This window comes from Ambystoma mexicanum, chromosome 4q (genome assembly GCF_040938575.1).
Source record: "Ambystoma mexicanum isolate Mex_15411 chromosome 4q, UKY_AmexF1_1, whole genome shotgun sequence".
Lineage (NCBI taxonomy): Eukaryota > Metazoa > Chordata > Amphibia > Caudata > Ambystomatidae > Ambystoma > Ambystoma mexicanum.
Window position 1 is genome coordinate 50463596 of NC_090928.1, and position 20056 is coordinate 50483651.

Consider the following 20056-nt stretch of genomic DNA (forward strand, 5'->3'; position numbering starts at 1 on the left):
CCCCAACTCCACTTCTCTACCCCCACCCCCCCCACCCCAACTCCACTCCTACCCCCCACCCCCCCACCCCAACTCCATTCTCTCTACCCCCACCCCCCCACCCCACTCCACCCCCACCCACCCCAACTCCATTCTCTCCTACCCCCCACCCACCCACCCCAACTCCATTCTCTCTACCCCCAAACCACCCACCCCAACTCCATTCTCTCTACCCCCCACCCACCCACCCCAACTCCATTCTCTCTACCCCCCACCCACCCACCCCAACTCCATCTCTCTACCCCCACCCACCCACCCCCCAACTCCATTCTCTCTACCCCCACCCACCCACCCCAACTCCATTCTCTCTACCCCACCCACCACCAACTCCATTCTCTCTACCCCCACCCACACCAACACCACACCTCTACCCCCCCCCCCCCCAACTCCACCCTCTCTACCCCCCACCCACCCACAACAACTCCTCTCTACCCAAAACTCTACTCTCTCACCCCCCACCCACCCACCCCAACTCCACTCTCTCTACCCCCCCACCCACCCACCCCAACTCCACTCTCTCTACCCCCCCACCCACCCAAACTCCACTCTCTCTACCCCCCACCCACCCCAACTCCACTAAACTACCCACCCACCCACCCCAACTCCACTATCACTACCGCCACCCACCCACCCCAACTCCACTATCACTACCCCCACCCTCCCACCCCAACTCCACTTTCTCTACCCCCACCCTCCCACCCCAACTCCACTTTCTCTACCCCCACCCTCCCACCCCAACTCCACTTTCTCTACCCCCACCCTGCCACCCCAACTCCACTTTCTCTACCCCCACCCTCCCACCCCAACTCCACTTTCTCTACCCCCACCCTCCCACCCCAACTCCACTTTCTCTACCCCCACCCTCCCACCCCAACTCCACTTTCTCTACCCCCACCCTCCCACCCCAACTCCACTTTCTCTACCCCACCCTCCCACCCCAACTCCACTTTCTCTACCCCCACACACCCACCCCAACTCTACTTTCTCTACACCCACCCACCCAACCACCCACCCACCCCAACTCTACTTTCTCTACTACCCTCACCCCCCACCCACCCACCCCAACTCTACTTTCTCTAACCCCACCCACCCACCCACCCCAACTCCACTTTCTCTACCCCCACCCCCCCACCCCCACCCCAACTCCACTTTCTCTACCCCCACCCACCCACCCACCCCAACTCCACTTTCTCTACCCCCACCCACCCACCCACCCCAACTCCACTTTCTCTACCCCCAAACAACCCACCCACCCCAACTCCATCCACTTTCTCTACCCCCACCCACCTCCCACCCCAACTCCACTTTCTCTACCCCCACCCTCCCACCCCAACTCCACTTTCTCTACCCCCACCCTCCCACCCCAACTCCACTTTCTCTACCCCCACCCTCCCACCCCAACTCCACTTTCTCTACCCCCACCCTCCCACCCCAACTCCACTTTCTCTACCCCCACCCTCCCACCCCAACTCCACTTTCTCTACCCCCACCCTCCCACCCCAACTCCACTTTCTCTACCCCCACCCTCCCACCCCAACTCCACTTTCTCTACCCCCACCCTCCCACCCCAACTCCACTTTCTCTACCCCCACCCACCCACCCCAACTCCACTTTCTCTACCCCCACCCACCCACCCCAACTCCACTTTCTCTACCCCCACCCACCCACCCCAACTCCACTTTCTCTACCCCCACCCACCCACCCCAACTCCACTTTCTCTACCCCCACCCACCCACCCCAACTCCACTTTCTCTACCCCCCAACTCCACTTTCTCTACCCCCACCCACCCACCTACCCACCCCAACTCCACTTTCTCTACCCCCACCCACCCACCTACCCACCCCAACTCCACTTTCTCTACCCCCACCCACCCACCCACCCCAACTCTACTTTCTCTACCCCCACCCTCCCACCCCAACTCCACTCCCTCTACCCCCACCCTCCCACCCCAACTCCACTCCCTCTACCCCCACCCGCCCACCCCAACTCTACTCCCTCCCGCCCACCCCAACTCTACTCCCTCTACCCCCACCCGCCCGCCCCAACTCCACTCCCTCTACCCCCACCCGCCCGCCCCAACTCCACTCCCTCTACCCCCACCCGCCCGCCCCAACTCCATTCCCTCTACCCCCACCCGCCCGCCCCAACTCCACTCCCTCTACCCCCACCCGCCCGCCCCAACTCCACTCCCTCTACCGAGCTCCACTCCCTCTACCCCCACCCACCCGCCCCAGCTCCACTCCTTCTACATGACCCACCCGCCCCAGCTCCACTCCCTCTACCCCGACCCACCCGCCCCAGCTCCACTCCCTCTGACCCCACCCACCCGCCCCAGCTCCACTCCCTCTGACCCCACCCACCCGCCCCAGCTCCACTCCCTCTACCCCACCCACCCGCCCCAGCTCCACTCCCTCTACAAAACCCACCCGCCCCAGCTCCACTCCCTCTACCCCACCCACCCGCCCCAGCTCCACTCCCTCTACCCCACCCACCCGCCCCAGCTCCACTCCCTCTACCCCTCCCACCAGCCCCAGCTCCAATCCTTCTACCCCGCCCACCCGCCCCAGCTCCACTCCCTCTACCCCACCCACCCACCCACCGCAACTCCACTCCCTCTACCCCACCCACCCACCCACCTCAACTCCACTCCCTCTAGGCCACCCACCCACCCCAACTCCACTCCCTCTACCCCACCCACCCACCCCAACTCCACTCCCTCTACCCCCACCCACCCACCCCAACTCCACTCCCTCTACCCCCACCCACCCACCCCAACTCCACTCCCTCTACCCCCACCCACCCCAACTCCACTCCCTCTACCCCCCACCCACCCACCCCAACTCCACTCCCTCTACCCCCCACCCACCCACCCCAACTCCACTCCCTCTACCCCCCACCCACCCACCCCAACTCCACTCCCTCTACCCCCCACCCACCCACCCCAACTCCACTCCCTCTACCCCCCACCCACCCACCCCAACTCCACTCCCTCTACCCCCCACCCACCCACCCCAACTCCACTCCCTCTACCCCCACCCACCCACCCCAACTCCACTCCCTCTACCCCCCACCCACCCACCCCAACTCCACTCCCTCTACCCCCCACCCACCCACCCCAACTCCACTCCCTCTACCCCCCACCCACCCACCCCAACTCCACTCCCTCTACCCCCCACCCACCCACCCCAACTCCACTCCCTCTACCCCCCACCCACCCACCCCAACTCCACTCCCTCTACCCCCCACCCGCCCGCCCCAACTCCACTCCCTCTACCCCCCACCCGCCCGCCCCAACTCCACTCCCTCTACCCCCACCCGCCCGCCCCAACTCCACTCCCTCTACCCCCACCCGCCCGCCCCAACTCCACTCCCTCTACCGAGCTCCACTCCCTCTACCCCCACCCACCCGCCCCAGCTCCACTCCTTCTACATGACCCACCCGCCCCAGCTCCACTCCCTCTACCCCCACCCACCCGCCCCAGCTCCACTCCCTCTGACCCCACCCACCCGCCCCAGCTCCACTCCCTCTGACCCCACCCACCCGCCCCAGCTCCACTCCCTCTGACCCCACCCACCCGCCCCAGCTCCACTCCCTCTGACCCCACCCACCCGCCCCAGCTCCACTCCCTCTACCCCACCCACCCGCCCCAGCTCCACTCCCTCTACCCCACCCACCCGCCCCAGCTCCACTCCCTCTACCCCACCCACTCGCCCCAGCTCCACTCCCTCTACCCCACCCACCCGCCCCAGCTCCACTCCCTCTACCCCTCCCACCAGCCCCAGCTCCAATCCTTCTACCCCGCCCACCCGCCCCAGCTCCACTCCCTCTACCCCACCCAGCCACCCACCGCAACTCCACTCCCTCTACCCCACCCACCCACCCACCTCAACTCCACTCCCTCTAGGAAACTCCACCCACCCAAACTCAACTCCCTCTACCCCACCCACCCACCCCAACTCCACTCCCTCTACCCCCACCCACCCACCCCAACTCCACTCCCTCTACCCCCACCCACCCACCCCAACTCCACTCCCTCTACCCCCACCCACCCACCCCAACTCCACTCCCTCTACCCCCCACCCACCCACCCCAACTCCACTCCCTCTACCCCCCACCCACCCACCCCAACTCCACTCCCTCCACCCCCCACCCACCCACCCCAACTCCACTCCCTCTACCCCCCACCCACCCACCCCAACTCAACTCGATCTACCCCCCACCCACCCACCCCAACTCCACTCCCTCTACCCCCCACCCACCCACCCCAACTCCACTCCCTCTACCCCCCACCCACCCACCCCAACTCCACTCCCTCTACCCCCCACCCACCCACCACAACTCCACTCCCTCTACCCCCCACCCACCCACCCCAACTCCACTCCCTCTACCCCCCACCCACCCACCCCAACTCCACTCCCTCTACCCCCCACCCACCCACCCCAACTCCACTCCCTCGACCCCCCCACCCACCCCAACTCCACTCCCTCGACCCCCCACCCACCCACCCCAACGCCACTCCCTCGACCCCCCACCCACCCACCCCAACTCCACTCCCTCGACCCCCCCACCCACCCACCCCAACTCCACTCCCTCTACCCCCCCACCCACCCACCCCAACTCCACTCCCTCTACCCCCCCACCCACCCACCCCAACTCCACTCCCTCTACCCCCCCACCCACCCACCCCAACTCCACTCCCTCTACCCCCCCACCCACCCACCCCGACTCCACTCCCTCTACCCCCCCACTCCACCCCGACTCCACTCCCTCTACCCCAATACCCACCCACCCCGACTCCACTCCCTCTACCCCCCCACCCACCCACCCCGACTCCACTCCCTCTACCCCCCCACCCACCCACCCCGACTCCACTCCCTCTACCCCCCCACCCACCCACCCCAACTCCACTCCCTCTACCCCCCCACCCACCCACCCCAACTCCACTCCCTCTACCCCACAACTCCACTCCACCCACCCCAACTCCACTCGGTTTATAGTCATAATGTCGAAAAAAAAATGTCGACAGACAAAAATTTCGAAAAAAAAATGTCGAAAATAATAATGTCGACATCCTATACTTATAATGTAAAAAGTCATTTTTTCGAAAAAAAAATGTCGACATTTTTTTTTTTGACATTATGACTATAAACCCTTAAAACTATCAACACCTCACCCAACACCCCCCTGCAACCCCCCCCCCCACACCCCCAACCACCCTTTCACCCCTCATACTCAACACATACCAATTATTTATTTATTTATTTATTTATTTATTTATTCAATAAATAAATAACCTAAAAAAGGATCATTTACTATGGGGGGGGTCCCCCCCCAACCCCCCCTCACCCAACACCCCCCTGCCACCCCCCCACACCCCCCAACCACCCTTTCACCCCTCATACTCAACACATAACAATTATATATTTATTTATTTAGTCAATAATTAAATAAATAAAAATAGTATTTACTATGGGGGGGTCCCCCCCAACCCCCCCTCACCCAACACCCCCCTGCCACCCCCCCACACCCCCCAACCACCCCTCATACTCAACACATCATATATATATATTTATTTATTTATTCATACAATAAATTAAATTTCAAAAAAATATCGAAAAATGTCGACATTTTTGTTTGTCGACATTATTGTTTTTCGACATTAATTTGTCGACATTTTGACTGTCGACATTATTGATGTCGACATTATGACTGCACACCACTCCACTCCCTCTACCCCCCCAGCCACCCACCCCAACTCCACTCCCTCTACCCCCCCACCCCAACTCCACTCTCTCTACCCCCCCACCCACCCACCCCAACTCCACTCTCACTACCCCCCCACCCACCCACCCCAACTCCACTCTCTCTACCCCCCACCACCCCACCCACCCCAACTCCACTCTCTCTACCCCCCATCCAACCACCCCAACTCCACTCTCTCTATCCGCCTACCCCTACCCACCCACCCACCCCGACTCCACTCTCTCTACCCCTACCCCTACCGACCCACCCCAACTCCACTCTCTCTAGCCCTACCCTTACCCACCCACCCCAACTCCACTCTCTCTACACCCTACCCACCCACCCCAACTCAGCTCTCTCTACCCCCTACCCACCCACCCCAACTCCGCTCTCTCTACCCCCTACCCACCCACCCCAACTCCGCTCTCTCTACCCTATACCCACCCACCCCAACTCCGCTCTCTCTACCCCCTACCCACCCACCCCAACTCCGCTCTCTCTACCCCCTACCCACCCATTCCAACTCCACTCTCTATTGCCTCTCATCCTTCCTCTGACCCCCTTGCCTTTTCTCTTACCCTCACACACTTTCTCCCTCATATCTCCTCTTGCTCGTCATCAATGGCACCATCTCTCACTCTCCGCCTTGTACCCTGATGCCTATGAATGCAAAAAGCACAGAACAGTGGTAAACGCCCAAACTATTGGCTTTGTAAATGCTTTATTTTAACAAGTTGCTGTTTTTGACCTTTTTTAAAAAAAATTGAGCCCATCCATTTCTCTTGCACTTTCCCTCACTCGTCCTGTGTTTTAGTTTTTTCAATTTTTCTTTTAAGTCTTTTTTGACCATGTCACGATTCTTTTTCTCTATCAGTGTGGGTCCGCCATTTTATTTTAGTCAATTGTCACTTTCACAGTCTACTTTAAATTTAACTGGGCTGTCGCAATGATAGCATGAGATGGTGTGCACGCGTTTTCAAAGTAGCTTTCACAACTGCATATTTAAATGAGCTCACAAATGTGCATATTTTATAAGATACATTTGAATGCTGCGGTCGACGTCTCTAACAATACACGTCAAAACATAAGGATTGGCGAATTATAATTGAGTCTTGGCAAGTAAAGAACTGTGCTTCCTGCATGTGGTGGGTTGAGATGAGAGGCAAGTGACTTTATATGCCACCCTAGTAGCTTGCAACATGAAAATGTCCCTCCTGCTAACAAGAACTCCCCGCCCTCATCGTCTGAACACTCACTTCTATTCAAGTCACTGTCTACCTTTACAGGTTGTATGCTTATGTCTTTAGCCATTGGGAATTCACATTTACATCCCTCCTGCAGTACTTACTGGGATCCCTCAATGGTGCCCGATTGATAACTTGAATATGCCTGCCACATTATATGATTCCATTTCTGTTGACGGTGTGTTACCATGTGGACATTAATGTGCCAAATCTAATGCCGACCAATAAAAAGGGATGTGAACATTGCATTATCAATTCCTAGAAATTAATCCAGAATGAATTGTTATTGTTTCACATAACTCTCAAAGCTATCCAGAAAAGGGGGCAGGTATGAATGCATTAATTGCTTATACATTGAGCAGAATGAATATGTGAGTCTGAAGGGAAAAATGTTGGTATGAATCTTTTGACGAATTGTGTGTTTCTATCTTTGGGCAAATCGCACCTGCTTTATGACCCTTTGATTTAGAATATGCATTTCTGTGACATCTTCAGCATTTCCTTGTGACGCTACATTACTTAAACGGGTCCAGTGGTCCAAGTTAAATCCTATCTAACAATTCCATTATGATGCTGCTTATTGAATCATTCGATTTTACAATAAGTTGGCAGATTTAATTAAAAATCATTTGTCACATTTTCTGCGATAACATCTTCCCATGGACAGTATAATAGTAATCAAGTGAGTTGGTATAATGCAGAGTGTAGAGTAGGTTCATAATGAAGCAAAAAAAGACCACAGGGGAGGATAAGATTACCATGGCCAGGTTCAGGGCGTCATGCAAAGAGCTCATCATTCAGAAAAGCGAGGAGCATGCACACCAGGTCTGCTCAAACCTGATCAAGGGTGCACAATCTAACAATAAGGAGGACTTCTGGCAGCCCAATAGAATTGCCAGAAGGTGGAAGTGAGCCCTCATTATAATGACATAGCCCTAGAGCAGTGGACTGCCTACATTGGTACTCTATATGAAAAGTATAATCCTGAAGAACGATGCCTGAGTACCAATCCCATTGTATATAAAGCATGCCAGGAGCCTGCATTGATCCGTTTACATCTATTGAGGTAAAGATAGCCTTGTTGACACAAAAAGCTGGTAAGGCAGTTACTTATTAGATTGGAAGCTTGATTCCTGTGCTCATTGCACCAATCTCCCGTGCAAGCAGGCTTTAGAAAAGGGGTTTCTACTATTGATCAAACATTTTGGCTGCTGTTGGTTTATTGTTATTATGCAAGTTTGTATTCCCCAAAAGGCAACCAATCTACATACCCTTTTTTACACCTGCAAATGTCGTTTGATATGGTATCTCGCTCCAAATTATGGAGAGAGCTGGACAAGTTAGAGATCCCAGCTCCTCTCATAAAGCCATTTGTATGGCATTGATAGCTCCGTGTCTGCTCTGCCCGAATTGAGTTGCCTTTTCTATAGCCCCCTCCAAGGGTATTTGTCTTCTTAGCCCTGCATGGGCTTTGGAATATTTTAGCCGGGTTTGGTTTGTTACGTCTCTCACCGCCTCGTAGGTAATTCAGATTTTCAGCCTCTGTGTGCTACGGGCCTGCACAGCCCTCCTGGGTCTGTCACTTCTCTCACCCGCTTCTGGGATATTCGGATCCTTAGGCCCATGTGGGCTCTGGGTCTGCTCTGTCCAGTTTTGGTTGTCGCTTCCATCACCCCCTCCTGGGATATTCGTCTTCTCAACCCCATGTAGACTTCGGATTTGTTTAGCCTGGCTTGGTTTGTTGCTTCTCTCACGCTTGTGGGTAATTCAGATGTTCAGCCCACGGTGGGCTATGGACCTATCAGGCCTGTTGGTTTATCGCTTCTCTCACCCTCTCCGTGGGTATTTATATTCTCAGCATAACATGGGCGCGGTTTTGGCCTTGCCACCCTCCTACCGCCCCTTGTATGCTGCCACGTACCTTCTCTCCAGCGGCAGTGCTCCCTAGTGGAGGCAGTCTCTCTGGTCCATGCGGACCCAAGCTCTCAACTTAGCTCTGATCTCCGTAGTTGGCTATTCCACATTACTTCTCCCTTCTCAGAACTTGGGCTTTGGCGGGATATGACACTAGTCCATCTTGTTTCCTTCAGTTGTGCTTCTTTGCTCAGTGGCCGGGGCGTGTTGTGATATCCTCCTTCGTCGAAGCATCAGCGTTCTGTGGGCCGCCTTGAGTCTCCACCAATCACACCGACTGGTGGCTCTTTGTTCTTCCTGTGAGGGAGAGACTCCCTCCTCTGCAAGTCTGCGCAAGCCAGCCTTACTCACTCTCTGACTGATACTCTCTGGCTCAGTGGGGGTCCCTAACTTCCTCCCTGAAATTGAATGGAAGATTCCATTGGTTTGGATTGTCACAAAGAGGCGGCAAAAAATACATGTCAGAAACCAAGCCATCCACTTTAAAGGGGCCCTGTACCTGTTTGCCTTGTTCAATTCCTATATACCCAACAAACATTGGGGATTTTTAAGTGAACGGAGGTGGGATGGAATCCTTACTTGGGCATTTCTTGGGGCGTGTGTCACCCCAGTGGGTTTCCGCTTGTCCTGTCCCCTAGGGAGAGTCGTATTGCATAACAGGCTCACCTTCCTAGTCCCAAAAGAGTGACTCCCCCTTGGGGAGAAGGGACGAATTCCCTGGATTCCTCACAGGAGGTTCAAACAACAGACATAGCCTTCCGTTCAATGCTGACATTGAGGTTCATCAGGAGTGTGTACCTGTTATTTTCGCTGTCCATAAACGATATGATAAACAAAATATCAGAACTCGATGCGGATGCTCTGTCCGTGGGTGGTCTCATACTAGTGACCCTTTTTTATGCAGATGACGCAATCCTATTATCCAAAACACAGATGGAACTTCAACCACAACTGGCATCTTTTAACAACTTAATAAAGGATAAGGGTCTAACTATCTAAATATTGTTAAAAATAAGATCTTGATATGCCACCCTCCAAGGTGTAGGAACGCCCTAGGTCAAAGTTTACAATAGATGACATCACTGTAGATATAGTAGACACATTTGATTACCTAGGTGTCCGAATTAATAGCACAATTAATTTGGAATCAAAAATCGGAAAAAGCAGGGGGGAAGCAAAGTTAATGTTTTCCATATATTATGATGATCGGGTGATGTCTAGCGCCCTTGAGGTTCATAATTCCCAAGCTGTTGTGGCTGCTATCTATGTCTCAGAACTGTGGGGTCACAGTAACGCCTCTCTAGTAGAAATACAGGAAAATAAGATCTTAATAAAGGATAATAAGAACTTAATAAAGGATAAGGGTCTAACTAACTAAATATTGTTAAAACTAAGATCTTGATATGCCACCCTCCAAGGTGTAGGAACCCCCAGGTCAAAGTTATACCGGAAAATAAGGTCCTAAAAAGGCTGTTGTGCCTGCCATATAGTGCACCGTCACTTTAACTAAGATGGAATTGGACGTGTTGGGAATAGCCCATAAATTGTAATTAAACCCCCTTCTTTATTGCCTGAGGATTTGGAACAGTGAGCATCTCCTGGTGCGGGTGGGTGATCTACCTTGGTTCAAATATGTTTCATCAATGTTCTCCGTACTACACCTTTCTGATTTATGGTTTAATCCCTTCAGGTATAGAATGCAGAATAGCTTTTGGCTCATAGGGGTTTATGGAAAATGGGCAATATGTGAGATGTGGTGTTCTAGTAAGAAGGGTCGACTAATTAGAGACTACCCGAGGATTAAGCATTCCGTAGGAATAGAACCCTGCCTCGATAGACTGGAAACTAAGGACTGTGTCCTTTTTGCCAAAACCCTAGTTGGGCCTTAATGACAAGGTGGGGTGGAAATTGCACGCACTGCTAGTGGTCAGTATTGTACAATGCAGAATGAAACGCGAATCCATTCCCTTCCGCTTTGCCCCTCTATAATATTCTGAGGGGTCGTGAATTGAAACCATTGTTCAAAGCCAAAGGAATTAGAAATGGACGAGACGCATTAAGTATTTGCAAAACATCTAATGACTCTGTCATTAAAAATTCCTTGGTCCAGTATTTGGCTGGAGCATGGCGGCAAATATCCAGATATTTAGCAGCAGATACCGACCTAGTGCAGGGATTCTATCTCAGCATGAATGCAGCTGTGATTGGCTGTTCTACTGCTACAAGAGTGTATTGCGATTGTTATGTTTTATCATAGTGTCAATTAATTGTTGTGACTTATTGTATATGGCACACAGCACTTTATCTCTTGAAGATCTGAATATTTGTACTCTTTAGCTGATGAATTCAGTAGGAGTATTAGGATGAAGCTGTAAAGTTAATATTGAGCGCTTAAGTGTATGGGTTGTGAATTGTGTAATCATTCTATTTTAAATGTTGTTCTTCTCATATTGTGTATTATTTGTTGGTGTGTATTTTGTGTGTTTGTTTTATGGCTATGCCGACATAAACACATTGATTATGATTATTTTTTGTATTTATTCATGTTGGCGAATTATATTTGAAGTGTTGATTTGTGTAAAGAGATCAGTGAATGCACTTCATACTGAAAAATGTAAATTCATTTTGCAAAAATATAATTTCCGGGAAGAACCTACTAGCCAGGTATCAAAAGTCAGTCACCACCTGGCATGAATGCCTGTTCCCCACATGGACGTAAACACACAAAAACATTTCATTTTTAAAACGTTTTTTTTTTTTACAAACTTTCTTTATTTTGATTTTCATCAAGGCATACATCACAATGCTCTTCTCCAACCTTAATCTGGTTCGCAGACCAGTCTCCTCAACATGTTTAGCACACCTTACAATAACTCTTCTCAGAAAACCATTTCTTACTCACTAAATGCCGAGTGTCACTTACTGATGGCTAGTGCCGAGGTCAAATACATTTTGAGCTCTGTGCATTTGTCTTCTACATATTTGACGGATTAAAACGTGCATGTTGTCTACCTTTAGTGTGAGGTAACTAATTATGTTATTTGAGATGTAAATGTGTATGCATTATGAATAGTATATTGGATTATAGATTTAGGAGCCCATTTCTGTTGGAGCTAGGAGCCCCTTCCTTATATAAAAGACATGAATGCATAGAATTGCATACGTTGTCTCTAATTCGTCAGGTTTCCACGGAGAAGCTTTGTAGCTGGCACTCTGCCACAAATGGTGCTGCTTGATGAAATTCATGATTTTTTCTTTCTGTATACCACTGACCGATCGGAATCTGATTCAGGCTTTGGGGTCTGGTTTAGTAAGTTCTATAGTCCTTCCCAGGCCGCGCACATCCTTAGAGAGTAAGGAAAGGTCTTAAGGTGATATACCTGCTGTTTTTCTTTAATTTACTGACCATGCTGTCATAACATTTTTAGTTTTTTATCCAACATATGCCATGAAGGAATTCCGGTCATTAGACAAGGACCTGTTTACGCATTGTTAATTTATACTTTTTTTTATCAATAGGTCCTCTTATTGCCACCACTCTCTTCACATTAAGAGCCAAGGACATGCAAGAGATGTACCCTGTGGAGAACCAAAAGGCCAAACGAAGACGGAAAAATAATCATTCAAAAAGTAAGTGAGAAAGCCATTTTCTGCAAACGGATAATGCACACTGACATAGACAGAGGTTAATGTATGCTCCTCCGAAGCAGACAAGCCAGTGTATGTACAGGCTGCAGCATTGAGGATGGGCAGGTGACATTGGAAACACACCATGAGGGACCTCGATGTATCCTTCATCCTTCAAGTCAAACCTATCTTGTTTTCTTGATGTCCACACATTTTCCCCTTGAATTGTTTGAGAGCAGGAAAGTCTTAGGTGAACTTTGGTAACGATTTGAAATTAGTGATGTTAAGAAAGAGTCGCACAATGAAAGGGAGAAGGAAATGTGGGAAAATGAAATTAAAGTGATAGAAAATAAACTGACGTCTGGACATATAGATGGAAGTGAGACAATAATGAGAGGGCATATATAGAATTATCACCCATATGCTTTTTCTGCGGCAGCCATCTTTAAAAAAACACACTTTTTATTGTTTTGCATTTGAGACAAAATAAGAACAACCAACTCAGATAAAACCATAGGGCCTCATTCCGAGGACGGTGTTTCCAGGTCGGTGGCAACCCCGCTAGTGCCACCGGCAGGTTACAGTCGACCCGGAAACACCAAATCCGCAACCTGACTGCCCGGTGCCACATGGACATTACAAGTCCCGGCGGCGCGGGAAGTCAGGCGGCGGGTTTGGTAACTCCCCATTCCTGTAGAGTCCAATAGGATTCCATGGGAGTGGGGAGACGGACAACTCTGCCTGTCGGGGGCCGAAGCGCCTGGCAGGGTCAGACCTGCCAGGCGCTACGGCCCCTGCAGGCAGATTGTAGTGTGAAGTCTGAGTCCCCCTCTCTAAACCTCCCTCTATCACCGACCCCATATCTTATCACATTTCCCCGGGCAACTCCTTGCATTATACACTCTCTTCTCTAGGGCCATACAGCTGTCCATTTCAGAGGCCCACTTTGCCAGCAGTGGGCGTTCTGCTGGCCCCCAAATTGACGCAATAGTTCGTATCATCAGTCCGGCAGTCTTAGATACAAACAGTTTCTCATACCGAGTGAAGGCAGTTTCACTCCACAACCCTAGCAGCAGTAACCGTGGTTCCCCAGGGATTATCAATCCCGAAACAGAATTAATCTTCCCCAGACATTTCTGCCAGAAGCAGCGGATCTGCAGGCATTCCCAAAGAGGATGGAAAAAGGTGTCTTCCGTCCCCCTACATCTAAGGCACTCAGCAATGGTCTGCAAGAACTCATTTAAATAAGGCGGCGTGAGAGTAGTAAACCCTGTGAAGTACCTTAAATTGTATTCACCTTATTCGAGAAGAGATCCCTATTTCCCTAGGGGACAGAAAAGCCTCCACCCAATCCTCTGGTTCCAACAGCCCCACATCTCTTTCACATCGTGGCTTAAGACTGATCAACTCTTTTGTGGCAAAGGCAGTAAGGATCTGGTAAAGGGTAGAGATAACCTTTTTGTTTATGTGCTCTGGGAGGAGATTAGCCTCTAGCGGGGAGCAAGTCGGCACTTCCTGGAGTGACTGAAGCTGAACTGACAGGGCGAACGATAACTGCAAATAATAGTATCTCTCAGTCTCCGGCAGACCAAACTTGTCGCGCAACTCAATAAATGTCACCAACGCACCCTCCCTCACCACATCTGCAATACGCAACACGTTACATCCCATCCAGACCCCAAGTCTACCAATCTTGTTTACTTCTGGCATATGGGCATTATCCCATAGGGGTTGTGCAAGGCTAGCCCTGCTCTCCATCCCACATGACGATGGGAGTCCCTCCACACCTGTATGGTATGCTGCATCATGGATGGAAGCAGCATTCTTCTGAACACCATAAAGAATCTGTGAGGGAGGTAGAACCCGCCATCCATCCCTGCTCTGCCGCAACATGCGTCAAAGATGTGTCCCCATGCAACAAGTCACTTACAACCGCCAATTGGCCAGCCCATTAGTAGCCGCGCAGGTTGGGGAGCCCAATACCTCCTTCCCACACCGAACCTTGCAGTGTAGCCAGGGCAATACAAATACAAGGCTGAGCCCCACCCCAAAGAATGGTCCGAAGAGTGGCCTCAGCCCTGTCTAATTCTATCTTGGGGATTTGTAGGGGGGCATTCTGGAGGACATAAAGGAAGGGCTAACATCTTGAAAAGGGGCGCCTTTCTGAGTAGTGTCAGTGGAAAGGACCCCCAGAGACTGGCATCACGAAGGAACCTATCAGAAATAGGATGTAGATTGATACGCATGTAGTCTGTAAGGTCTGGGCCTACCCACACCCCCAAGTACTTGAAACCCTCGACCGAGACACAATATGGCCAGCCCTGGGGGAGAGCACCACCTGTCACCTGAAGCGGGAAGAAGATAGACTGGCCCCAATTCAGCCTCAACCCACTAGCCCCTCGGAAGTCCTGCAGGATGCGTGTGACCTGGGTGCAGGCGGCTTGCTCAGATACCCCAAAAGATCATCTGCATTCAGCAAGACCTTATCCTCACCCCCATGCTGCCAACAGAAACCTGACCACGTCTGGTCCGTCCTTAGGTGGATTGCCAACGGCTCAATAGCGCTTGAGAGGGGGGAGAGAGGGCAGCCGTGCCTCATCTCCCTTTCCAGGGGGCAAGCCCGGGAGGCCACCCCATTATCCCAGACCTCAGCCCTTAGTGATGCATATAGTAGGCAAACCCACCCCAGAAAGCCCTCCCTGAACCCCATGCGAGACTGCACCTCCGATAGGAACCTCCATTCCATGGAATCAAAGGCATTTTCCAGATCCACCAAGAGAAGTGCTCATGGATCTTTCAGTTCCTGTGCCTGAGATATGGCCATGAGTAACCTGTGAATATTCATCCGGGTGGATTTAGCGGGCATACATCCACACTGATCCGGGTGGACCAGGGAGGCGACCACTCTATTGAGGCGCTACGCCAGCACCCGCGCCAGGATCTTAACCTCTCCATCAATCAGGGAGATAGACTCCTAGAAGGCACAAGTCTCTGCGCTCTTGCCCGCCTTGGGGATGACGACAATGCAAACTCTCCTGAGGTCTGGGGGAAGCAGCTGGTGGTCTTTAAGTAATTAAATAAGTTGTGCATGTGCAGAGACGTTGTCTCAGCCAGCCTCTTCCAGAACTCAACCGGAAACTCATTGGGCCCAGGGGCCTTCCCCCGATTGAAGATGGGAAATAGCAGCTGCAACCTCCTCCCCGGTGATATCCACCTCTAGGTCAGCACTGTGAGTGGGAGTCAGCCGTGGCAGGGTGATATCCTCCAGGAAAGCCCTTGTGACTGGTCCCCTGCCTGTTGGGAGCGATGGAGATCCTCATAATATGTAGCGGATGCTTCTGCGATCCCCACATTCTCCACAATTCTCTCCCCTCCCAGGCCTTTAACCTCCCTCACGTGCCTGTGCCCCTTATTCTTCTTTTCCAGAGAGGCCAGCATTTTCCTGGCAACAGCCCGTGTCTCATAAATCTGGCTTCGTTTGAACCAGTGCGCTTGTCTGCCATTATCCAGGGCTATGTTCCATAGTCGATCTTGGGCTTTCTGGAGTGCCTCCCGTCTGTCCGGGATACCCTCTTCCAAGTATGCCACCTCTGCAGCTATCTCATGCTCCTCTGCCTCCCTCACTGCCTGTCTATGAACAGTTCTGTGGGCTGCCACTAGGGATATCATTTCACCCTGTAGGACCACCTTCTAGCCTTCCCATAATACCTCCAGACTATGTACCAACCTTTCATTAATGACAAAGTACTCACTTGCCTTGGAGGCCACCCCCTCCAAACATTCGGGGAATCCCAGATACTAGCTGTTCATGCGCCATGGCGGCCTCCTCTTATCTCTGCTAGTATCAATCTCCACGATCAAGGGAGAGTGGTCAGAGATACCGCTGGCCAAGAAACTAACCGAGCGGAGCCTATGCAGGTCTCCTTGCTGGATGAAAAATTAGTCTTGCGTAGATAGGGAGTTATGTAATTCAGACAAGAAGGAGGAACCCTGATCCGATGGGTGCAGAGCCTTCCAGGCATCTACCAGCCCCAACGCGAGGGAGAATGTGTTGATTTTTGTTGGGGTGCCAGCAATTCTACCACTGCTGTGCTTACAATCTTGTGCTGGCTCGATTAAGTCATTAAAATCTCCCGCCACGATCCAACTATCCACCTGAGTACACCAATGCACTGCCTGGATTTCATTCAAGAGGTCCAGCGCCAAGGGGCATACACACATACCACCCCCCAAACCTTCCTCCATAACTCTCCCCGCACCAGCACAAAGTACACTCGTAGATCCTGTGTCACAGCCAAGAGCCAGAAGGGAATCTGTTTATGTATTCATATCAGAGCACCTCTCGCCCCCCTGGAGAAACCGGCATGTACCGCAGTTCGGTAGTTTGTGCACTTGAAAAAAAAGCACTCTGACCCAGCCAAATGAGTTTCAGTAAGAAGGACCAGGTCGGGTGAATGCCAGTTGAGGTTGTAGCACCAATCACCACTTCACACTTTACCCCAACCCATTCACATTCCAGGATAAAAAGGAAAGCTTCCTAGTTCCATCCCCCACACCATATGTATGAGATAAGAACATTGTTCCGAAGGAGAACCCAACCCCTGCACCCTGATCTAGAAATGTGACAGAAAAGCCTCCCAGACTGTCATCCCCATCAGTGTCCCATTCGTTAAAAGAACCCCTCCAATCCCTCCACCACCCAACTCCCCCTTTTTCTAACAGCCCCCCTCACCCTGTACTTCCCCCCAACTAAAAGCACCTGTTGCCCAAACCCCATAGAACCCAACCATACAACAACCCTCTCAAACAAATTCAGGGTCACCTACAAGAGCCATCCGTGCCCCCATTGAGCTCCCACCAGGGGCACACCATACACAGGAGCTTCAGTTGCAAGACTTGATACTTATAGTGTCCGTAGAATATCCTCCTATATGCATCTGAAGAGAGGCCAACCGCCCCTCCCCTGGTCAGCCAGTGTCCTCAGTTTCTCGCATGCCACCAGCGGACCCAACCAGGGCGGATCCCTGTGTATCAAATAGGGCAGAGGACGACTCTCGGTCGCGGCGCAGGTTGGCCTGGTCCTTAGGTGATCCAGACACCGACCCGGAAAGGATATGCATCTACATCCAATCCCAAGCCTCCCTAGGGTTTTGAAATAGATGAACTGTGCCCTTGTGGCAGACCTTGAGCAGAACCTTGAAGAAGAGAGCATACTTAAGACTGTTGGCCCTGTTGTACCTTTCTCGTATAGGCCGGAAAGAAACCAATCCTATTCCTGTTATACGTGATCGGGTCCGTCGCCCTCGCCATGTGTAAGACAGTGTCATGATCTCTGTAGTTCAGTAGACGTGCTGTCACAATGCGTGGAGGTGCTCCTGGTACAGGACAGCCCAATCGGGACTTGATGTGCCCGCTACGGCAGCCATCTTGATTGTATTTTTCATTTTTGGGTATTTTACGTAAAACAGGCTCTTAGCACTCTGGATGTTGTGTTCAAGTGCTAAAGACATAGTGATAAGATTAACGGGCAGTTGTGGGTGCTAGTGGCCCTCCTTAAAGGGCCTTATTGCTTCCAGGCCATTACCACATAGTATGGCGCATCAATCCCATCTCTATAGTTTAATTATAGAATTGAGGAATCCATGATGGGGATGGTTACCAATGACGGTTTCCAAGTGACATTATAGATAATGAAATTGAAGGTTTAAGTTGTCTACAATGACACTCACCGCCCCATTGTTACTTACAACCCCAAGGTGGAAAAGGATACCAGATTGAAACCTGGAGAGGAAGCAGCAGGATAGTCACAGTGACAGGCCTTTATTCGAACATCAAAAGAAGAGGTGATAGCTGGAAGGTTTACAATGAATCTTAACACTGTCTTAACACTAACATTGCTCTGGGCAACCCTCCAGACCATCGTTCTGCGCCTGCCAAGCCAATACAAAAGGGGAAAGACCATAAGCAAATCATGCTTGGTCCCACCCCAAAAGGGGCAGTCCAGCCCGAACTGCTTGGTCACATCCCTTCTGCACGACACTACAACCGTCCCTAAACAAGTTTTGGCCTTGTTGGGCCTCATCAGTGAGGAGCAGCTTGGGTCTCTAGGCCCAACAGGCACAGGACTCATGTCTGGACATACCCGTCCCACTTGGGGTGACTATAGTAAAGCAAAAGAGGTGACGGCTGGAAGGTTTGGAATTAATCGTATCCTCTGGAATTGCTCTGTGCAACCCTCCAGACCATTGTTCTTTGCCTGCCAAGCCATTAAAAAGTGGAAAGACCATATTCAAATGAGGCTTAGTTCTACCCCTAAAAACATAGCACTTCTCCTTTTGTCAGAGGTCAGTACTGCTCTCAATGATGAGGCAGGAAAATGCCATTGCTTCTTCAGCTGCCTACCACTGTAAACTACTCAACACAGCTAGACCCTTCCTGACAGAGCAAAACTGCTTGACTATATCAATCAATCAACATAACTTTATTCGGCTGATAGCCATCAAAGGATACATAACAATCATAAATATACCGTACAAATTATTTCCACCAGTGAGAAACAGTCAAGAAAGGAGACAGTGTTGGAAACATTTTCTCAGAGGGCCTGAGTCCTACAGCAACCCTCAGCTAGTCATACAGGTTTGGGCAGAACCCCGTTGTTGTTGAGACTGGTTACAAAAGAACCAATTAGACCTTCTACCCCCCTGGGGGATAGCATTTCCACATGTCAACACTGATCCTGGAAGCCCAAGACCCCCGGGGTAAAAAGACAGTTCAATTACACTATTAGAGTGCAGGGGGCGGGTCTTGTAGGCTTTCAGTATGTCCCGGGCCACTACATAGTCACAGAGTTTTAATTCGACAGAGTCCTCTTCCCCCCGTTTAGACATTCTGATGCAGTTAAGAATATGGTTCTTGGTCAAAAAAGAGCACCCCCCGTGGTTGTCATGGTTTATAGTGATATTTTTGAATGCCATAGTTTCGAATGGCAAAGTTTCGAATAAAAATGTGTTAAAGAAAATTTAATATTTTATTTTTTTGAATGGGGGGTTCCGCCAACCACCGTTTTTTACCCCTTAACACCCATTTTAGTTAAAAAAAAAAAACTTTACCTACAAAAAAATGCATTTTTTCGATGCATTTGTTTCAAAACATTTGTCATTCTAAACTACGTTTTCGAAAAAATGACTGGATACCGTTCTCATCCAGTGTAGGGTTTTGTTCATGAGTGCCTCCCTTGATTCCAGAAGTCTTGAGAGCGGTTTGGGAACTCTTTGCATTGATATGGTCCTATTGTCCAACTGTCTGCCATACTTGGCAGGGAAAGGGTAAACTCTTAAGGGTGCCAACCTAGCTGGGGCCTCTGGGTGTAGGGGCCCCTTTTGCACTAGAATGGATTGTGGAAGCTTGGAAAATAGCCCTTCATTCGTATTTGCTTTCTGGAGGTTAATCTCTGAGCTTGGCTCTGTGTACACAGGCAGGGATAAGTAG

The 20056-nt window shown here is 51.2% G+C and overlaps 1 protein-coding gene across 2 annotated transcripts in view; it reads left to right on the forward strand.

The window, feature by feature from the left end:
* LOC138467452 (uncharacterized) overlaps positions 1-20056 on the forward strand; it is a 665424-nt gene that overhangs the window by 106349 nt on the left and 539019 nt on the right. For both annotated transcript variants that reach the window (XM_069607453.1, XM_069607454.1), the window contains exon 3: positions 12461-12571. In XM_069607453.1, coding sequence (XP_069463554.1) covers positions 12461-12571 — 111 coding nt within the window. The remainder of the gene's footprint in view (positions 1-12460; positions 12572-20056) is intronic.